At 41.8% G+C, this 19,768-nt stretch overlaps 1 protein-coding gene across 3 annotated transcripts; it reads right to left on the reverse strand.

Annotated features, from left to right (window-relative positions):
* Positions 1 to 775: 775 nt before the first annotated feature.
* LOC106588339 (DNA-binding protein RFX5) lies at positions 776 to 19,517 on the reverse strand. 3 transcript variants are annotated; one of them, XM_014177218.3, is made up of 11 exons: positions 19,409 to 19,517; positions 9,040 to 9,189; positions 8,829 to 8,862; positions 8,653 to 8,735; positions 8,068 to 8,151; positions 7,398 to 7,523; positions 7,097 to 7,213; positions 6,698 to 6,776; positions 6,381 to 6,579; positions 6,147 to 6,241; positions 776 to 6,009 (listed from the first exon to the last, which is right to left on the reverse strand). In XM_014177218.3, the coding sequence occupies exons 2-11, from the start codon at positions 9,147 to 9,149 to the stop codon at positions 4,978 to 4,980; spliced, it is 1,959 nt and encodes a 652-aa protein (XP_014032693.3). In that variant the 5' UTR covers positions 9,150 to 9,189; positions 19,409 to 19,517; the 3' UTR covers positions 776 to 4,977. The 3 variants fall into 3 exon arrangements, with proteins under 3 accessions (XP_014032693.3, XP_014032692.3, XP_014032694.3); XM_014177217.3 differs by having other exon boundaries at positions 6,144 to 6,241; XM_014177219.3 differs by lacking the exon at positions 8,068 to 8,151 and having other exon boundaries at positions 6,144 to 6,241.
* Positions 19,518 to 19,768: the final 251 nt, after the last annotated feature.

Genomic DNA, 19,768 nt, shown 5'->3' on the forward strand with positions numbered 1-19,768 from the left:
AAAAGAGCCGGGAATGCCCATCGCTAATGCACTGTTCCACAAGTAGGCTAAATGAGTCAACTATGAGGTTGAATAGTACATTGTACACGCCATTCCACATTGTACACGCCAAACCTAATATATACCTAATATCGAGGTGATAATATCTGGGGGACATTTGTTTGTTTTTACTGTTCTCCAAATAGCATTTTAGAGTTTTAAAATTGTGTAGAATTACAGTAAATGAGCTTCAACTGGTGGATGTATTTCTACTCACCCCACTTTGACATACCGTCGTTTTTTCCCCAATAGTCATTAACTGAGTTTGACTCTTAGAATCTGGTTTGGAAGAGCTTAATATGTGTTCTGAAATTAGGAAGAGCTCAAAACAGCTCCGTTGCCTTAATGGATTAAAAACTCTCTCCCTCACTCTCCCTCCCTTAAAGTCCAACTGCAGTGTCCTTTTCAGCTCATTTAACACCTGATTTACTTAACAAAAGGCACATCTTAATAGGTGATCCAGGTGTGCTCTTATAAATGTGTGTGTGTGTGTGGAGGCTTTCCTCTTTTGTTCTGTATTGTTCCTCAAGCAAGTGGGGAGGCCGATGACATCAGAGGGTCATCGGACCAACTACTTGAATGGCCTACTCCATGAAGTTTACACTATTTCTCTCGCTCAAATTTATATGTGGGATATTGTTTTTCAACAGGGAAAGTTTCAAAATAGCTGGAGTGCGTCTTTAAGAGAAGAGCAAAAAAATGACACAGAAATGATCAACACCCAACATCTCTCCAGTTACCTTTTAACAACATTTATTACAGTCAGCATAGGAAAATATATTCACATTAGTTGTTGTTGGCATCATTTTGTTTAGCTCTGTTTTTTTTGTTTAAAAGGAGGCATAGATATAGATGTAAATGACACAACTCTGAGACAATGATTTAGAAAAAACAACTCAAACAATTTCAAACAAGGGCATTCAGAGTTGCACGTATAAAATCACTAACATGTAAGGTGCAATTCTTAATGATCAAATCAGGATTCTGTTTTTTATGTGCACACCAAATTATAAATTATTTAATCTTCAGGTATAAATAAAGTGCAAAACACAACCTGGGGGAATATAATGTTAAACTAAAACAGATAACTTAACACATCTCATTTTTAAACCCTTAGTCAATACATTTTATGTTTTGACGTATGATTTCTAATCTAGGAGAGTAACAGTTTTTTTTTATTGAATCTTAGAATAATAGAATTACTGTCACATAAAACCATGCATGGACAGATTTTTTTTTAAACTGGAAGTGCCTTTGAAATTCAAAGACATTCATGTTAAAACTGGACTTCAAATGACCTGTACAATGAATGAAACTTTAATGACTCATATCAACAAAAGCACATATGATAAATAATGTTTTTATAGATTTGATAAAACAACAATAGCAAAATGACTAATTTGCAATCTTCTTATTTGCATGACTCAAACAAACCGCAAAGCAAAGCTATGAAGCTATTTAACCACTACATAGCTAGCCGGGCTAGTTTACAGAGGGTTACCACCATCAACAGAGCATCTACAGAGCTTGACCGTGGTCGGTCATGATGTGGTTTGACCGCCAGTAAAGGTCAAGGCACCGCTACCCGGATCCCGATCCTTATCTTTGATTCTCTAACCCGTTTCTTTTGAGCACCATGGCTCCACAGTGAAAGTTCTCCCACTCACTCATTCACTTACTGCAACACTCATTTAACTGCACACTAAAGGACCTGTACTCACTTAGGGAAGGGGTTACCCATGTGTGTCCCCTGGGCCTCCAGTTTATCAGTAGTTTTCATTCAAAGTAAAACCCACCTCTTACTGATATTAACTTGAGCTGTCAATTGACGAATACAACTCTGAGATCATTGCTAGCTCATACTCCAATGTCATCAACGACGATAAGTTGAGTTACTATAACTATGCTCATGTAATTACACAATTAACAGACCAATAGAATATACTAGATCAGGGGTGGCCAACCCTCCTCACAAGGTGTGCACTGCAGGATTTCATTCCAGCTCTGCTCTAACACAACTGATTTACCTAATCATGAGCAGCTGATTAGTAGAATATAATCAGGTGTGTAAGAACAGGGCTGGGACAAAAGCCTGCCAGCAAGAAGGTTGGCCACATGTATGTATATGGCTGGTCACCCTTGTACTACATACTGGTTGGGGAGAAAATCTATTAACAGGGTTTGAAGACAGACATAGGGAATCCCTGTTTTCCCGGGAAATAGTGTAGTGTGTAGACAAACTTGTGTCCTCACCATTACAGTACCAAATGAATGCATCATGAATTTACATCAAGTTTCTCTCTTCATAAGCCCATAGTTTACAGAAGGACAATAACATGGCATAGGCTAATAATAAAGTCTAATTCCGTAGTACTTATTCTCAATTCAGTCAAATTTGACCATCAACTCTAATGAAAAATAAAGCTAACATCGCCTCTTTTAAAACTACCTTAAGCATATAGCAGGTTTTTAATCATTGTTTTAATTCCTAGTAATCACTACTATTATATGTTCTAACCAACAGGCTCTTCCCTTTTTGATTTCTTCATATCAGTGCAAATATTCTTGTCTGCTTCAATTTCATTCCAAAAGGGCTGAGGCTGGGGATTACAAATTGAAATCTCCCATTGTCAAAGGACGGAAGGTATAAAAAAAACACAAAACCAGCCTATTTAAGGTTGATCATACTTTGGATGATATGCTGGGTTTGGATTGAAGGGTATCAATATCTTACATTATCATGTACTGCTATGTATTGCAATATGTCTCAGTTCAGCACCAAAGATGTATGCCCCCCTAGGCAAAGCAAGAGGCTGAAAGTTTGGCAAAGGGTGACTAAGCAATAGTTGTCTCTGCCAGACAGTTTGAAAATGTGAAAATTATAGAATATTTATACCCTCTAGGACTAAGATACAACATCCATAACTTATAGAAAAAAGGGCTTGGCAACCTACATTAGTATTAGCTTAGCATCAGGCTAAATCATTTTACTAAATCTGCGCTAATATTTCATTATGTCTCTTTGCCACGCTCAAGGTTTTACACTAGGCTCGCAGGTTTGTGCTTTGACGCTTTCGCCGAGGTGATGCAAGTTAAAAATTCAAAGGCATATTTAATGACTGTCATAGTCTAGCCTATATGGTGTCTACGTTTCGTAATCTACGCTAAATCGCTGACAGGAAGTGCTGTAATATTGGCATGACAACCTGGTAAGTGCTCGCGTTGTGTCACACTCCAGCTTAATTGATTTGGAGAAGGGGGAGGGGCAAACTCACAATCTTGTCGCACAATTTTTTACAACACTGTGGCAGATCGAGTTCTGATGCTTGACGGGGGCATCATTTAAATGCAGCTCCACCAGCAGCGAGTCATGCCTTCTCCTTTACTCTGGAAGTCTATTTGAAAGCACAACTACAAACAACAACATAACACAACCAAAGATATACAGTTGAAGTTGGAAGTTTACATACACTTAGGTTTGAGTCATTACAACTCGTTTTTCAACCACTCCACAAATTTCTTGTTAACAAACTATAGTTTTGGCAAGTGGGTTAGGACATCTACTTTGTGCATGACACAAGTAATTATTCCAACAATTGTTTACGGACAGATCATTTCACTTATAATTCACTGTATCACAATTCCAGTGGGTCAGATGTTTACATACATTAAGTTGACTGTGCCTTTAAACAGCTTGGAAAATTCCAGAAAATGTCGTCATGGCTTTAGAAGCTTCTGATAGGGTAATTGACATCATTTGAGTCAATTGGAGGTGTACCTGTGGATGTATTTAAAGGCCTACCTTTAAACTCAGTGCCTCTTTGCTTGAAATAGAACTGTTTGGCCATAATGACCATCGTTATGTTTGGAGGAAAAAGGGGGAGGCTTGCAAGCCGATGAACACCATCCCAACCGTGAAGCACGGGGGTGGCAGCATCATGTTGTGGGGGTGCTTTGTTGCAGGAGGAATTGGTGCACTTCACAAAATAGATGGCATCATGAGGGAGGACAATTATGTGGATATATTGACGCAATATCTCAAGACATCAGTCAGGAAGTTAAACCTTGGTCGCAAATGGGTCTTCCAAATGGACAATGACCCCAAGCATACTTCCAAAGTTGTGGCAAAATGGCTTAAGGACAACAAAGTCAAGGTATTGGAGTGGCCATCACAAAGCCCTGACCTCGATCCTATAGAAAATTGGTGGGCAGAACTGAAAAAGCGTGTGCGAGCAAGGAGGCCTATAAACCTGACTCAGTTACACCAGCTCTGTCAGGAGGAATGGGCCACAATTCACCCAACTTATTGTGGGAAGCTTGTGGAAGGCTACCTGAAACGTTTGACCCAAGTTAAACAATTTAAAGGCAATGCTACCAAATACTAATTGAGTGTATGTGAACTTGTGACCCACTGGGAATGTGATGAAAGAAATAAAAGCTGAAATAAATCATTCTCGTTACTGTTATTCTGACACTTCACATTCTTAAAATAAAGTGGTGATCCTAACTGACCTAAGACAGGGAATTTTTACTAGGATTACATGTCAGTAATTGTGAAAAACTGAGTTCAAATGTATTTGGCTAAGGTGTATGTAAACTTCCGATTTCAACTGTATATTATAAAAAATAAAAAAACACTGAGGGGAGTTCCTCTCAGGGAGAGTAGCACTTAAAACCTTGTAAGGTCCGAACCCGTAAATACCCCCTCCTCGTCATCAGAACTACGGAACTGCTCACAATTACAAAGACAAACATGCAGTTAGAGTCACAGCAAAGAGTTATAAATGGAAGGTCAACAGGGATTAATAGTGTTTTGGCTTCATCGATCCTTCTTGGCTCTCTGCGCTGCCAATCTTGGATTTCCACCAATCGGGGAGAAGACGCTACCTGGGAGAAGATGATTGGGGGTGGTTATCCTCACCCTGAAGGTAGTGCTCCTTAGTCTCTGGGACAAGGAAGGCCAGGGCTAGGTTCTTTAGAGCTGTCATCGGGTGTGGGGCCGCCCTCCGACCTAGCCTGGGCAGTGGGGTTCGGCAGATTGTCCGAAGGCGCCATGGGGGTGAGGGTGATCTCCACCTCCCCTCGATCCTCCAGCACAGTGGGCAGGGGCAGGCGGTGCTGGGGGGTAGACTGGGAGTTGTTGTTGTTCTTGGTGATGATGGTGGGTGGTCTCGGGGCCCTCTGGATGACCTCTACCATGGCCCTGCCCATGTCCCAGTTTGTGTGACTGGCCCCTGACAGCAGCAGCACGGGCCGTGGGTCAGTTTCGAGCACCACGCCCCGGTGCTCTGGGTCGCCTGTGTCCGCTACCGAATGCAGCTGACCTAGCACCAAGGCCTGCTGGTCCTGGAATACGACCTCCACCACCTGGGAGGAGGAGGAAGAGCAGGCTTTCTGGATCACCCCTCCGGTGAGGGAATTCATGATAGGGGCTTGGTTGACCGAGGGTAAGGGTGGAGGGGGCGGCTGCGGGGGGGCGGTGTCCTCTGGCCGTGGCTTCCTGGGTCGCCCTCGTTTCCGTTTGGCCGGCGTGCCTCCCGGCCCGGGGCCCCCGCTTGCTGCCTCGGGGGCCCGTTTGCCCGCTGTGCGGGCCCTCTGCACCACCGACATTGGTGCCACGGGCGCCATAGTGTTTGGCGGGGCTTTTTCCCTGTCGGGGTAGGAGAGGCTGACGCTCTGGGGGAGGATCATGACGGGGAGAGCGCCCCCTTGCTGCTGGGGCAGGGCAGTCATTGTGATGACTTTCACGCCACCTGTGTCTTTGGGCGCCAGGGAGGGGGGCGAGGAGCGCACCGAAAGCTGGGACTTTTCCGGGATGGAGCTGCGAGGCAGGATTCGGGGCAAGTGCTTCATCAGAGCCTCCACCTGCGATTCGCGACCCCCCGGGCGTACCGACTCCGCACCTTTAATTGGCTTGTCACTGGACTGCAGTTTCCCTGGCAACGACTGATCCCCAACGTCTTTATCCCTCTGAGAGAAACAACATCAATGTGTTACATAAACTCAATATAAGTAGACATGGCTCATTATTACAACTTCCAGCCCAGCAGTTTGTTCATGTACTTTGCGTTTAGTCTTTGAAAAGGTATTGTTGATGCACTCACTACCTTAGCTTCAGAGCCGCTCCCTTCCGTCTCCGGCCCACCTCCTTTGGATGGTACTGGGTTCTTCTTGATCACCTTGTGGGGCTTTGCAGGACCTCCTGTGAGACAGAGAAAAATCACAAATGATTACAAGAAATTCCAACCATAAGATGGTTGCGGATGGTATTGGAGATGACTGAACACAGTGTAACGAGGACGACTGAACACAGTATGATGGAAATGAGGACACAGACTCACCTGCCATCGCGGCAGAAGTGACGAGTTCAGCTTGGCTGCAGCGCGGGTTGACGATGTGCTCCTGCACAAGAAAACGGGCGATCTCGACCACTGTGTCAAAGGAACGCTTGAGGATCTTCTGGGCCCAATCACAGATGAGCTCACAAGCCGCCTCCGTCACCTCTTGCTTGTAGGTCTGCACCAGCTCCGTCAGCTCCGACTACATGGACGTACAGCCTTAATCACTACTGACAGTCATTTTTGCACTTAGCACACTACCATTGCTTTTGCTATAGCTATCATCTAACCAGGAAGTGCAGTTGGCTAGTCATACATACCGGGTCGTTTTTCAGGTCCAGGTTTGGCAACAGTGGCATGTTGAGCACCGTCTTCCTGCGGATTCCACTATAACAATACGTGTCAGCGGAAGAGTTAAGGAAGAACTGTAGACAGAAAGGGGAACCCCACCCTCTCCACTTGTCAATCGATTATAGTAATACTTTTTTGATCCTTTATACTCTGTGGCATCATTCTATCCACATTTCCTACATTGTGCAACAATGTAAAATAGGATGCATTGAAGTATGGGTGAATCCCTGAATTCCATCCAGCATTCAGGGAGACACTTGAATATTTCATTTACAGGTGTCAATGCAGTTGTGGCAAAAAAAAGTTAAATTGTGTTAAAATGCTTAAAGGGCCTCCCAAAACAACCTCGTGACAGACTGAAAGGATATTTGGACTGTCCCCTGCCACCGAGCCTCCGGGCTTTGATGTTGGGGAAGATGTCACGGATGATCTTCCCAAAGTTGGCAGCGCTCAGAGGCCGGTGCTGCAGGTTTTCACAGTATCTCCTGGGGGGGATTAGAGTGTAAGAGATCATAACATTAGCTGGGTTGTTTTCATTAGGGCACACTGTAGCAAAGCGTTTAAAACGGATAACGAAAATGAGTATTTCTTATTGATGTCCAGGTAGTCCGGGTTCACAAGTACATTTGTAAGTCACAGTCACAGCTGTGCCTCATGACATGAACTTACTTGTAAGTCTCGTAGACGTCTTGCTTGGGCAGGCAGGTGTCTGCGTGCTCCTCCAGGTGGCTACGGATCCAGTTGCAGGTGTGCAGCTGGTCAGCTGTGTTGAAGGAGCTGGGGTCACTGCTGCTGCTGCTCAGGACAAACACAGCAAAGCAGTACATCTCAGCAGCCATGTTTTGCTGATAAAAAAATATATTTTTCTTGTGGCGGGAAAGAAAGGGACAGTTCAATGTAGACATTTTGAAAGAAGTTAAGGCGGTGAACATAAAAAAAAAAAAATCTAAGGAGGAGATATACACATCCCCAACCGGTGCTGGGCCCCCCCAAAAAGAAAGATGAAAAGCCAGCACAAGGCTCATGTTGCTGCTGTTTTATTCCAGCTCAAACATGCATTGCTGCACTGGCAATAATAATAATCAATGTGCACTCACATTTTGGCAAGCAACTAAATAACAATCACAAATTGTCAATCATTGTGTCAACTGTTTATAACAGATTTATAAACTATTCACTATATTATTTAGTTTATAAACTACTTATAATCACATTTATGATTTGTTGTAAGTGTAAAGTGTTATGGGGGGGGGGGTGTAAGTCAGTATGTGACTGGGTTATTGAGCTTTGTATACATGTTGACAATAACACCCATGAAAACGTGGACCTCTTCCCTTACCTTGGCAGTGTTCTCTCCTCCAAAGCTGACATCGATGCAGAAATACACCACCGCCTAAGTTGTGCCAGCGGGGCCATTGCCAGACTGAGAAAAAGAGTTTGGGGAATTTGGAGATGCGTGCATGTTCGAGATACATAGACCTGCATGGTCTGTTGAATCTCTGCATCTCAAACGCACACAATAACATCCAGATCAAAACTAAACTTAAACCACCAGCAGGTAGGTACAATGCACCCCCTTCTGGATGGACCACTGCGGCAACGCTTGCTTGCATGATACCTAATGTATCTCTGATGGACTGAATAGGAAATAAAACAAAATGGAGGAAGGCCATCCACGGTAGGGCTGCACATCATGAAAAAGACCTCCACCGTGCCACTGAGGACAAGCGGCAACAACGAAAGGAGAGGCTAAACATCAACCACTATCAGCCACTACCACCACACACACACTGGCCTCTTCAGTGGGATTTGTGGGTCATACATCAGCCTCTTCAGTCATCTGAAGAGCCACAAATATGCTCCTCCAGGAGGACAATCATAGAGTGCTAGACCCAGAGTGATTGCTGATGATAATGATGCTCACCTTTTCTCCCCTGAACTGGGGCCAGAAGGCAGCTGGAGGTAAAGGTACAGTTTGTCGTTGTCAGAGAAGCGCTGCACATCTTGCTGTGGGTAGGAGAGACATAGGATACAATCTGGGTCGTTCATAGACAAGGCAATTCATACACAGAGCAATACCAAAGATATCTTGGCACTCACCAGGATAACGTCCACTCTGCTCTGTACATTCTTACTGTGAAAAGAAACAGCTATTACAAACACATTTCTGCAGACGTTCTAATGACACTGATGGATAAGCTGTATGAGATAAAGGGCAGGAAATGTTGGAGAGGGTGCTGATACTACACAATATTTTAGTCCATTTTGATGATTTAAGCAGTGGCTGTGTGGACAGAGGTGTGGGACTTACGAGATGTTGCTCTTTAGTTTCTGCAGCAGCAGGCTAGGCTCTGTGTCTCCCTCTTCTGAGTCCAGCCCCTCCCGCTTGGAGGGGTCCGCCTTCAGCCTGTCCTCCGTCATTGTTTGCTCACACAGCGGTGGCAAACACACCCTGAGGCCTCTGAAATTAGGAGAGGAGGGGTAATTGTGATAACACTGTTCTAAGCACTGTGGAATTTGCTGGGGGCTGTCATTTGATATTTTAAAAGCAACTTTTAGTTTTAGTTGAGGATGGAAAATCTATCCCTCCACATCCAATAACGCTCGTTTTTGGACATGCACAATGTTAGTGAATTTTCAACTGATAAGCTGCCCAACAAGACAAGACAGAAGAAGCCTTAATTTCGTTTCATTTAAATCGAAATGGAAACTATGGATCATATCTGACTATGATGATGGTACTACTGATAGGAGTTAGTTTCTGATTAAATCCACCAATGGAGTGGAGCAGAGACCAGGCTTTGTGGAATTCAGCTCCAATTACATCGATTTGCCCAAGGTCAATACTTTAAAAAAATATCTATGACTAAACCCTTACCTATATTTATCCTCTTTATTTGCATGCCTTTCTTTGATTGCTGAAATCCACACTTTAAAAGAATACAACCATTGACTGTTTGCTCATTGCTCAACAGGTAGCTTAGTGGTTAGAGCGTTGGGCCAGTAACCAAAAGGTTACTGGATCAAATCCCTGAGCTGACAAGGTACAAATCTGTTGTTCTGCCACAAGGCAGTTAACGCACTGTTCCCCAGTAGGCCATCATTGTAAATAAGAATTTGTTCTTAACTGACTTGCCTAGTAATATAAAGGTTCAATTAAAAAAGTAAGATGGCAACGCAAATGCGGATGTGCCAATTGAATCTCACCAAGGAAACTGTCAGTGAGTATTTGATAAAAATGTATTGAAAAGTGGTAAAAAGTCTGGAAAGTTGCATAAACTAGGCTGGATTCTGTGCAAGAATTAAGGCTATTGGCTATCTGACAGGCTCACTTTGCCGTTTAACTCGTCATCTTTCTTCTCGAATCCGCAGGACATAAAACAATATAGAGGTAAGATGGATATCGATTTTGAGACATGACATGTAGTATTTTCATATTTTGGTATACACTTTTCATATTAATTCAAAATACCTGTTCTTTTTTCCAGGATTTCTCACAAAAACAAGCGTATCTCTGTGAAAATGTCAACGGAGCACTGAGCATATACCAAGATTTTTTCAAAGCCTTTTACATTTAATTCAGCTCGTGTCAAGCTAATTTTGATTTTTGTGACCCGCGGAAACAACTTTGAATATGACGACCACAAAATGTAATATCATCAAAAGGGGAAACCTGCACCGCTACGTCAACAGAGCTCTGTGGTTATTATTGTATGTATTAGGTTACGAAATCCAACTTGTTGGATACAACGTTAATGATATGTTAGAGAAATACCCCACTGAACGATTCAGAACATGAATAATCATATTTATCTGGGTAAAATGTATTTTAGTGAAATTTCATCACCAAAGCGCATTTTTACCCACTCTGGGCAGAGTGGCTGGACATCCTAAATCAGGGTTCCCCAACTGGCTGATTTTATTTGTCCCCCCAAGTTTGCCGAAAAAGAAAAAAAAAAGACTCTAAAGATACCATAAAAGCAGCTCTAACGTGATGTCCAAACTGGCTACGCGTGTGCGTTTGCATGTTGAGTTTGTCTATCCCCACCAGACGTGATCAGGACACAGAGGTTGAAATATCAAAATGGACTCTGAACTATATTAATTTGGGGACAGGTCGAAACATATGAAACATTAATGGATATTTAGCTAGCTAGCTTGCTTGCTGTTGCTAGATAATATGTCCTGGGATATAAACACTGGGTATTACATGTACAAGGTCCTTTTTTGCTGGATCTTTGTAGAATATCGACCTATTTTGAGTCACATAAAATCATGTGTTCTCTACTCCGACAATTAATCCAAAGATAAAAGGGGAAACCTAGTTAGTTTCTAGTAACCTCTCCTAGTTCAGTCATCATCTTCTGTGGATTTTATATGGCGGTTGTCAACCAACTTTAAGGTGCCTTACTGCAACCAACTGGACTGGAGTGTGGACCTCGTTCATCTTTCAATCACCCACGTGGGTATATGCTCATAAAAACCAACGAGTAGATGGGAGAGGTGGGACTTGCAGCACATCAAGCGTCTAAAATAGAGCCAAGTTCTATTTTAGCGCCTGGCTACGCAGACACTTGTTGACGCACACGAGCAATTTGGATGAAATTATTGAATAACATGCATGGGTACATATATTTTGAAACACTTGGGCACGCAATGCGGCCGGTGTTGTCAGCATATAAGTGATTTTAATTTTGGAAATCTGTTCCAAAGTATTATAATATAGAATATGATATATTCCAACGCATAATAGAGATATATACAGTGCGTTCCCAAATTATTGACACCCTTGATAAAAAATTGCAATAATGACTGTATAAAATAAATAATCCAAATACTGAGCTATATTGTATTCAAAAATAATAATTGGGAAATTACAGTGCCTTTAGAAAGTATTCACACCCCTTGACTTTTTCCACATTTTGTTGTGTTGCAGACTGAATTTACAATTTGCTTAACAAGTCACTTAATAAGTTGCATGGACTCTGTGTGCAATAATAGTGTTTAGCATGATTTTTGAATGACTACCTCATCTCTGTACCCTACACATACAATTATTTGTAAGGTCCCACAAAGACCAGGGAGGTTTTCCAATGCCTCACAAAGAAGGGCGCCTATTGGTAGATGGGTAAAAATGTAAAAAGGCAGACATTGAATATCCTTTTGAGAATGGTAAAGTTATTAATTACACTTTGGATGGTATATCAATTCACCCAATCACTACATAGATACAGGGGTCCTCCTAACTCAGTTTCGTAGAGGAAACCACTCAGGGATTTCACCATGAAGTCAATGGTGACTTTAAAACAGTTACAGAATGTTATGGCTATGATAGGAGAAAACTGAGGATGGATCAACAACATTGTAGTAACTCCACAATACTAACATAATTGACAGAGTGAAAAGAAGGAAGCCTGTACATAATAAAAAATATTCAAAAACATGCACCTGTTTGCTGTGGTGTAAAGTACTTAAGTAAAAATGCTTTAAAGTACTACTTAAGTCGTTTTTTGGGGTATCTGTATTTTACTTTATATTTTTGGCAACTTTTACTTCACTACATTCCTAAAGAAAATAATTTAGTTTTTACTCCATACATTTTTCCGGACACCCAAAAGTACTCGCTCCATTTTGAATGCTTAGCAGGACAGGAAAAGGGTCCAATTCATGCTCTTATCAAGACAATATCCCTGGTCATCCCTACTGCCTCTGATCTGGCGGACTCACTAAACACACATGCTTTGTTTGTAAATGATGTCTGAGTGGAGTGTGCCCCTGGCTTTCCTTGAATAAAAAAAAAACTAGAAAATGGAGCCATCTGGTTAGCTTAATATAAGGAATTTTAAATTATTTGTACTTTGACTTTTGATACTTAATTATATTTGAGCAATTACATTTACTTTTGATACTTAAGTATATTTAAAACCAAATTCTTTTAGACTTTTACTCAAGTAGTATTTTACTGGGTGACTTTCACTTTTACTTGAGTCATTTTCTATTAAGGAATCTTTAGTATGACAATTGGGTACTTTTTCCACCACTGCCTGTTTTTATCAAGGCACTAAAGTAATAATGCAAAAAAATGTGGCAAAGCAATTCACTTTTTGTCCTGAATACAAAGTGTTATTATTGGGGAAAATACAATACAACACATTACTGAATACCACTCTCCATATTTTCAAGCATAGTGGTGGCTGCATCATGTTACGGGTATGCTTGTAATCGTTAAGGACTGGATTATTTTTCAGGATACAAAATAAATGGAATGGAGCTAAGCACAGGCAAAATCCTAGAGGAAAACCTGGTTCAATCTGTTTTCCACCAGACACTTGGAGATGAATTCACCTTTCAGCAGGACAATAACCTAAAACACAAGGCCAAATCTATACTGGAGTTGCTTACGAAGAAGACAGTCAATGTTCCTGAGTAGCCAAATTACAGTTTTGACTTAAATCGTCATGAAAATCTATTGCAAGACCTGAAAATGGTTGTCTAGCAATGTTCAGCAACCAATTTGACAGAGCTTGAAGAATTTTGGAAATAATAATAATTGGCAAATGTTGCACAATCCAGGTCTTAGGGACTTACCCATAAAGACAACTGCAATCGCTGCCAAAGGTGCTTCTACAAATTTTTGACTCAGGGGTGTAACAAGTTCTTCCACAACTATCTCGACAAACCATTTCTGTATGGACCTCGCTTTGTGCACGGGTGCATTATCATGCTGAAACAGGAAAGGGCCTTCTCCAAACTGTTGCCACAAAGTTGGAAGCACAGAATCGTCTAGAATGTCATTGTATGCTGTAGCGTTAAGATTTCCATCACTGGAACTAAGGGGCCTAGCCCGAACCATGAAAAACAGCCCTAGACCATTATTCGTCCTCCACCAAACTTTACAGTTGGCACTACGCATTCGGGCAGGTAGTGTTCTTCTGGCATCCGCCAAACCCAGATTCTTCCGTCGGACTGCCAGATGGTGAAGCGTGATTCATCACTCCAGAGAACACCTTTCCACTGCTCCAGAATCCAATAGCTGTGAGCTTCACACCACTCTAGCCGACATTTGGAATTGCGCATGGTGATCTTAGGCTTGTGTGTGGCTGCTCGGCCATGGAAACCCATTTAATGAAGCTCCCGACAAATAGTTATTGTGTTGTCGTTGCTTCCAGAGGCAGTTTGGAACTCAGTAGTGAGTGTTGCAACCGAGGATAGACGATTTGTACGCGTTATGCGCTGCAGAACTCGGCGGTCCCATTCTGTGAGTGTGTGTGGCCTACCACTTCGCGGCTGAACCGTTGTTGCGCCTAGATGTTTACACTTCACAGTAACAGCACTTACAGTTGACCCGGGGCAGCTCTAGCAGGGCAGAAATTTGACTAACTTACAGTGCCTTGCGAAAGTATTCGGCCCCCTTGAACTTTTCGACCTTTTGCCACATTTCAGGCTTCAAACAAAGATATAAAACTGTAATTTTTTGTGAAGAATCAACAACAAGTGGGACACAATTATGAAGTGGAACGAAATTTATTGGATATTTCAAACTTTTTTAACAAATAAAAAACTGAAAAATTGGCCGTGCAAAATTATTCAGCCCCCTTAAGTTAATACTTTGTAGCGCCACCTTTTGCTGCGATTACAGCTGTAAGTCGCTTGGGGTATGTCTCTATCAGTTTTGCACATCGAGAGACTGACATTTTTGCCCATTCCTCCTTGCAAAACAGCTCGAGCTCAGTGAGGTTGGATGGAGAGCGTTTGTGAACAGCAGTTTTCAGTTCTTTCCACAGATTCTCGATTGGATTCAGGTCTGGACTTTGACTTGGCCATTCTAACACCTGGATATGTTTATTTGTGAACCATTCCATTGTAGATTTTGCTTTATGTTTTGGATCATTGTCTTGTTGGAAGACAAATCTCCGTCCCAGTCTCAGGTCTTTTGCAGACTCCATCAGGTTTTCTTCCAGAATGGTCCTGTATTTGGCTCCATCCATCTTCCCATCAATTTTAACCATCTTCCCTGCCCCTGCTGAAGAAAAGCAGGCCCGAACCATGATGCTGCCACCACCATGTTTGACAGTGGGGATGGTGTGTTCAGGGTGATGAGCTGTGTTGCTTTTACGCCAAACATAACGTTTTGCATTGTTGCCAAAAACTTCGATTTTGGTTTCATCTGACCAGAGCACCTTCTTCCACATGTTTGGTGTGTCTCCCAGGTGGCTAGTGGCAAACTTTAAACAAAACTTTTTATGGATATATTTAAGAAATGGCTTTCTTCTTGCCACTCTTCCATAAAGGCCAGATTTGTACAGTATACGACTGATTGTTGTCCTATGGACAGAGTCTCCCACCTCAGCTGTAGATCTCTGCAGTTCATCCAGAGTGATCATGGGCCTCTTGGCTGCATCTCTGATCAGTCTTCTCCTTGTATGAGCTGAAAGTTTAGAGGGACGGCCAGGTCTTCTTAGATTTGCAGTGGTCTGATACTCCTTCCATTTCAATATTATCGCTTGCACAGTGCTCCTTGGGATGTTTAAAGCTTGGGAAATCTTTTTGTATCCAAATCCGTCTTTAAACTTCTCCACAACAGTATCTCGGACCTGCCTGGTGTGTTCCTTGTTCTTCATGATGCTCTATGCGCTTTAAACGGACCTCTGAGACTATCACAGAGCAGGTGCATTTATACGGAGACTTGATTACACACAGGTGGATTCTATTTATCATCATTAGTCATTTAAGTCAACATTGGATCATTCAGAGATCCTCACTGAACTTCTGGAGAGAGTTTGCTGCACTGAAAGTAAAGGGGCTGAATAATTTTGCACGGCCAATTTTTCAGTTTTTTATTTGTTAAAAAAGTTTGAAATATCCAATAAATTTCGTTCCACTTCATGATTGTGTCCCACTTGTTGTTGATTCTTCACAAAAAATTACAGTTTTATATCTTTATGTTTACAGCCTGAAATGTGGCAAAAGGTTGAAAAGTTCAAGGGGGCCGAATACTTTCGCAAGGCACTGTACTTGTTGGAAAGGTGGCATCCTATGACAGTGCCACATTAAAAGGCACTGAGCTCTTCAGTATGGTCCATTCTACTGCCAATGTTTGTCTATGGAGATTGCATGGCTGTGTGCTTGATTTTGAACACCAGTCAGCAACAGGTGTGGTTGAAATAGCCTAAATAATCCACAAATTTGAAGATTTTTTTTCAATAAATTTGCCAACATTTTTTAAAAAATATTTTCACTCTCATTATTGGGTATTGTGTGTAGATGGTTGAGAAAAATATATATTTTATCCATCTTGAAAATAGGCTGTAACAATAAAATGTGGAATAAGTCAAGGGGTATGAATACTTTCTGAAGGCACTGTATATTATTTTATACTTTCAGAGAAATATATTTTGTTGAAATCAGTAATAGTTTCTTCTCACAAAAACGTAGGGGTCAAAATTATTAAGACCCCTATAGATTCTTATAAATACAGTAGTTAAAAGTTTAGTATTTGGTCCCATATTCCTAGCACGCAATGAGTAAATCAAGCTTGTGACTCTACAAACTTGTTGGATGCATTTGCATTTAGTTTTGGTTGTGTTTCAGATTATTTTGTGCCCAATTATAAATTAATGGTAAATGTATTGTGCCATTTTGGAATAACTTTTATTGTAAATAAGAACAGAATATGTTTCTAAACACTTATACATTACCCTAATATGGATGATTCTATGATTACGGATAGTCCTGAAATGAATAGTTAATAATGATGAGTGAGAAAGGAAGTTATAGAGGGTCAAAGATCATATCCCCAAGACATGCTAACCTCCCCTGTTATTGGTAATGGTGAGAGGTTAGCGTGTCTTGGGGGTATGATCTTTGACCCTCTATAACTTCTTTTCTCACTCGTCATTATTGTTTCAGGTCAGGATTATAATCAAGAATAGTCCTGCAAAAGTGAAATAGTCGTTTTTTTCATTGCAATCTCATGTCAATATATTCAATGTCGTATCAATATGAGCATTTTTTTTTATGAGAAAAACCTGAGTCTGGTGTGTACTGTATAGCCAAGATCAAGTACAGTGATGCGTGCTACAGCTACACAGAAGGGTGCAATTCGGGGCATTCCTGCATCTGCATTAACCTCTTTCTATTAGAGGTCGACCGATTATGATTTGTTTCGCTGCCAATACCGATTATTGGAGGGCCAAATGCCCCAATGCCGATTAATCGGACGATTTTTATTTTTTTGTAATAATGACAATTACAACAATACTGAATGAACACTTATTTTAACTTAATATAATACATCAATAAAATCAATTTAGCCTCAAATAAATAATGAAACATGTTCAATTTGGTTTAAATAATGCAAAAACAAAGTGTTGGAGAAGAAAGTAAAAGTGCAATATGTGCCATGTAAGAAAGCTAACGTTTAAGTGCCTTGCTCAGAACATGGGAACATATGAAAACTGGTGGTTCCTTTTAACGAGTCTTCAATATTCCCAGGTAAGAAGTTTTAGGTTGTAGTTATTATAGGAATTATAGGACTATTTCTCTCTATACCATTTATATTTCATATACCTTTGACTATTGGATGTTCTTATAGGCACTTTAGTATTGCCAGTGTAACAGTATAGCTTCCGTCCCTCTCCTCGCTCCTACCTGGGCTCGAACCAGGAACACATCGACAACAGCCACCCTCGAAGCAGCGTTACCCATGCAGAGCAAGGGGAACAACTACTCCAAGTCTCAGAGCGAGTGACGTTTGAAACACTATTAGCGCGCACCCTGCTAACTAACTAGCCATTTCACATTAAAAAAAAGTTACAAAAATATATATCTTTTTTTAAATCGTCAAATCGGTGGCCAAAAATACCGATTACCGATTGTTATGAAAACTTGAAATCGGCCCTAATTAATCGGCCATTCCGATTAATCGGTCGACCTCTACTTTCTATTGCTAAATTCTTAAGCTAGGACAGGCGGGAGCGCTCCAGTACAGTAGGTGGTGTTAATGCACAATAATGTTGGATGCCAGCCGCTAATACACCCCACAGAAGAAGGGGCGGGGGCGACAACGGTAGCTAGCTAGCCGTACACCGGTAGACAGTGTCCTTCGTCCCCACCTGTGATGCACCGTTTTCTGGCAGTTCTGTTAACTACAGTGGGGGCAGGTGTTTGGCAGGCAGGAGCGAAGGACACAGCAGGCAGGAGCGACACAGTGTGCTAGCTAGCACACGGTGTCCCTAACTATCAAGCTAGCTAACACACAGTGTCGCCTCAGCCTCCCGCGTGTATTTCACCACCGCCTGTCGGCCCACAGCAGAAATCTGTGCCTGACAGGCAGGGGCGAAGGACACGACTTCCACAGCAAGTGGGAGGCGGGGGCGACACCGTGCCCTAGCTAATTAGCAAGCTAGCACACGGTGTCACTAACAAGCTAGCTAGTTCGCTAGCACGTGTTGTCCCCCCAGTCTCCCGTGCTAGCAGGAGGTGGGGTGACCGGTAGACAGTGTCCTTCGCCCCCGCTTGTCGGGCACTGTTTTCCTGCAGTTCTGTTAAAGATAGTGAGGGCAGGCAGGAGTGAAAGACATCGAGGTGGACTCCGCCAAAAAACTCACATAATACTTGTATTTTCCCTTTGACTCCACATTCAAAAGTGTCATAAGCATGAAGACATCGAGGAGGGGGGCATTCATCCAGGAACCAATGGGATGCTCATGGGGGGAGGGGTTCGTGAAGGAACCAATGGGATGCTCAAGGGATGACCACATGCAGGAACACCCCGAATTGCGGGCTGCAGTTGCACACTATTGCAGCTACAAGGCTGTCCCCAAAATAGAAAATAAGTCAATCAGTTGAACAGCCAGGGACACTCCCACTACGACACCCAACGCACTATCAGTGTCTGGAAAAATAATAATACTTGGGAGTAAAACATGCACGATGCTGTCTGCATTTCCAAAACATGACAAACTAGCGATTACGTAGGATAATTAAAACAGAAGTGTTCCTAATTATAAAGCTTGATTGGCATAATACAATGGCGCAATGACAGAGTGCAGCCGCTGCCAAGCTGGCTCACCCGGCTGTCACTAGCACGGTGCCGAAATACTATGAGGCATGGTTTTGGCGTACCAGTACCTGCCATGACATGAGTCTTTTTCTTACTAGCGTTGCAAACTACTCGCTTCCCTCTCAGCTAGCGACTTCCATTATTTGAGATGGTTAACAGTGGTTTTTTCATGTTACAGCGTATGCTATTCTATGGTCATGCGCTTTCAATTTGCATACTTCCCGCTTTATCGACACAACATGTTTCAATTCACTGTAGCTAGCTTGCTAGCTAGCCATCTCGCTAGGCACACACTGGTGGTCAGTTTTTTGGGAATAGAAAGCACATATTACAAACGAACAACAAATAAACTAGTTTGATAGGCATTTAACACATGTAGATTCACTGAATACTATTATTTAATCTTAGCAAGTGACTAACGTTAGCTGAACTTGATAGCTAGCTAGCTGGGCTAGCATTAGCAAGCAATGAAACACCTTTTGAAACATGAATTGTAACAGAATTCAAACTTTTTCAACAATATATCAAAGTAATGTTTAAATTGCGCATGTTATTCGGTGATATATATAATAAAAACCTATTTGACTATTTATTTTATAAAAGAAAAAGAAAGTACCTGAGCCAAAGATACAGCAAAAATCCCCTTTCAGATTTTTTTGTGATTGGACAAATATGTCATGTCTGCCTGACTACAAAGCAAACGTAAATTCCAATTGGTGGATTGTTCTAATTCTACTCGGATACCAAGTGTAACTTAAATTCTATTGGATCAATTGCTTTATTTTCTTGCTAAATATTATTCTGATAGGAGGCGTTATGGTTGGTCTGCCCAGTAACTGAGCTGATGGATCGTCTAAGAAAATTCTGCCTAGTGACAGAAACTTGATTGGTTTACCCATATATCAATATTTTATTTTATTTTGGGCTGACCGACCCTATGCACAGATCTAGAATCAGTTTACTACTCCTCTATCCT

This window comes from Salmo salar, chromosome 27 (genome assembly GCF_965601325.2).
Source record: "Salmo salar chromosome 27, fSalSal1, whole genome shotgun sequence".
Classification (NCBI taxonomy): Eukaryota; Metazoa; Chordata; class Actinopteri; order Salmoniformes; family Salmonidae; genus Salmo; species Salmo salar.

Coding starts and splice junctions, on each gene's coding strand:
- LOC106588339 (XM_014177217.3), bottom strand. CDS start 9,149: ATGACGGAGGACAGGCTGAAGGCGGACCCCTCCAAGCGGGAGGGGCTG. Junction 7,524..8,067: donor GAGGAGAGAACACTGCCAAG/GTAAGGGAAGAG, acceptor TGTCCTGAGCAG/CAGCAGCAGTGACCCCAGCT. Junction 6,242..6,380: donor CACTTCTGCCGCGATGGCAG/GTGAGTCTGTGT, acceptor TCTGTCTCACAG/GAGGTCCTGCAAAGCCCCAC.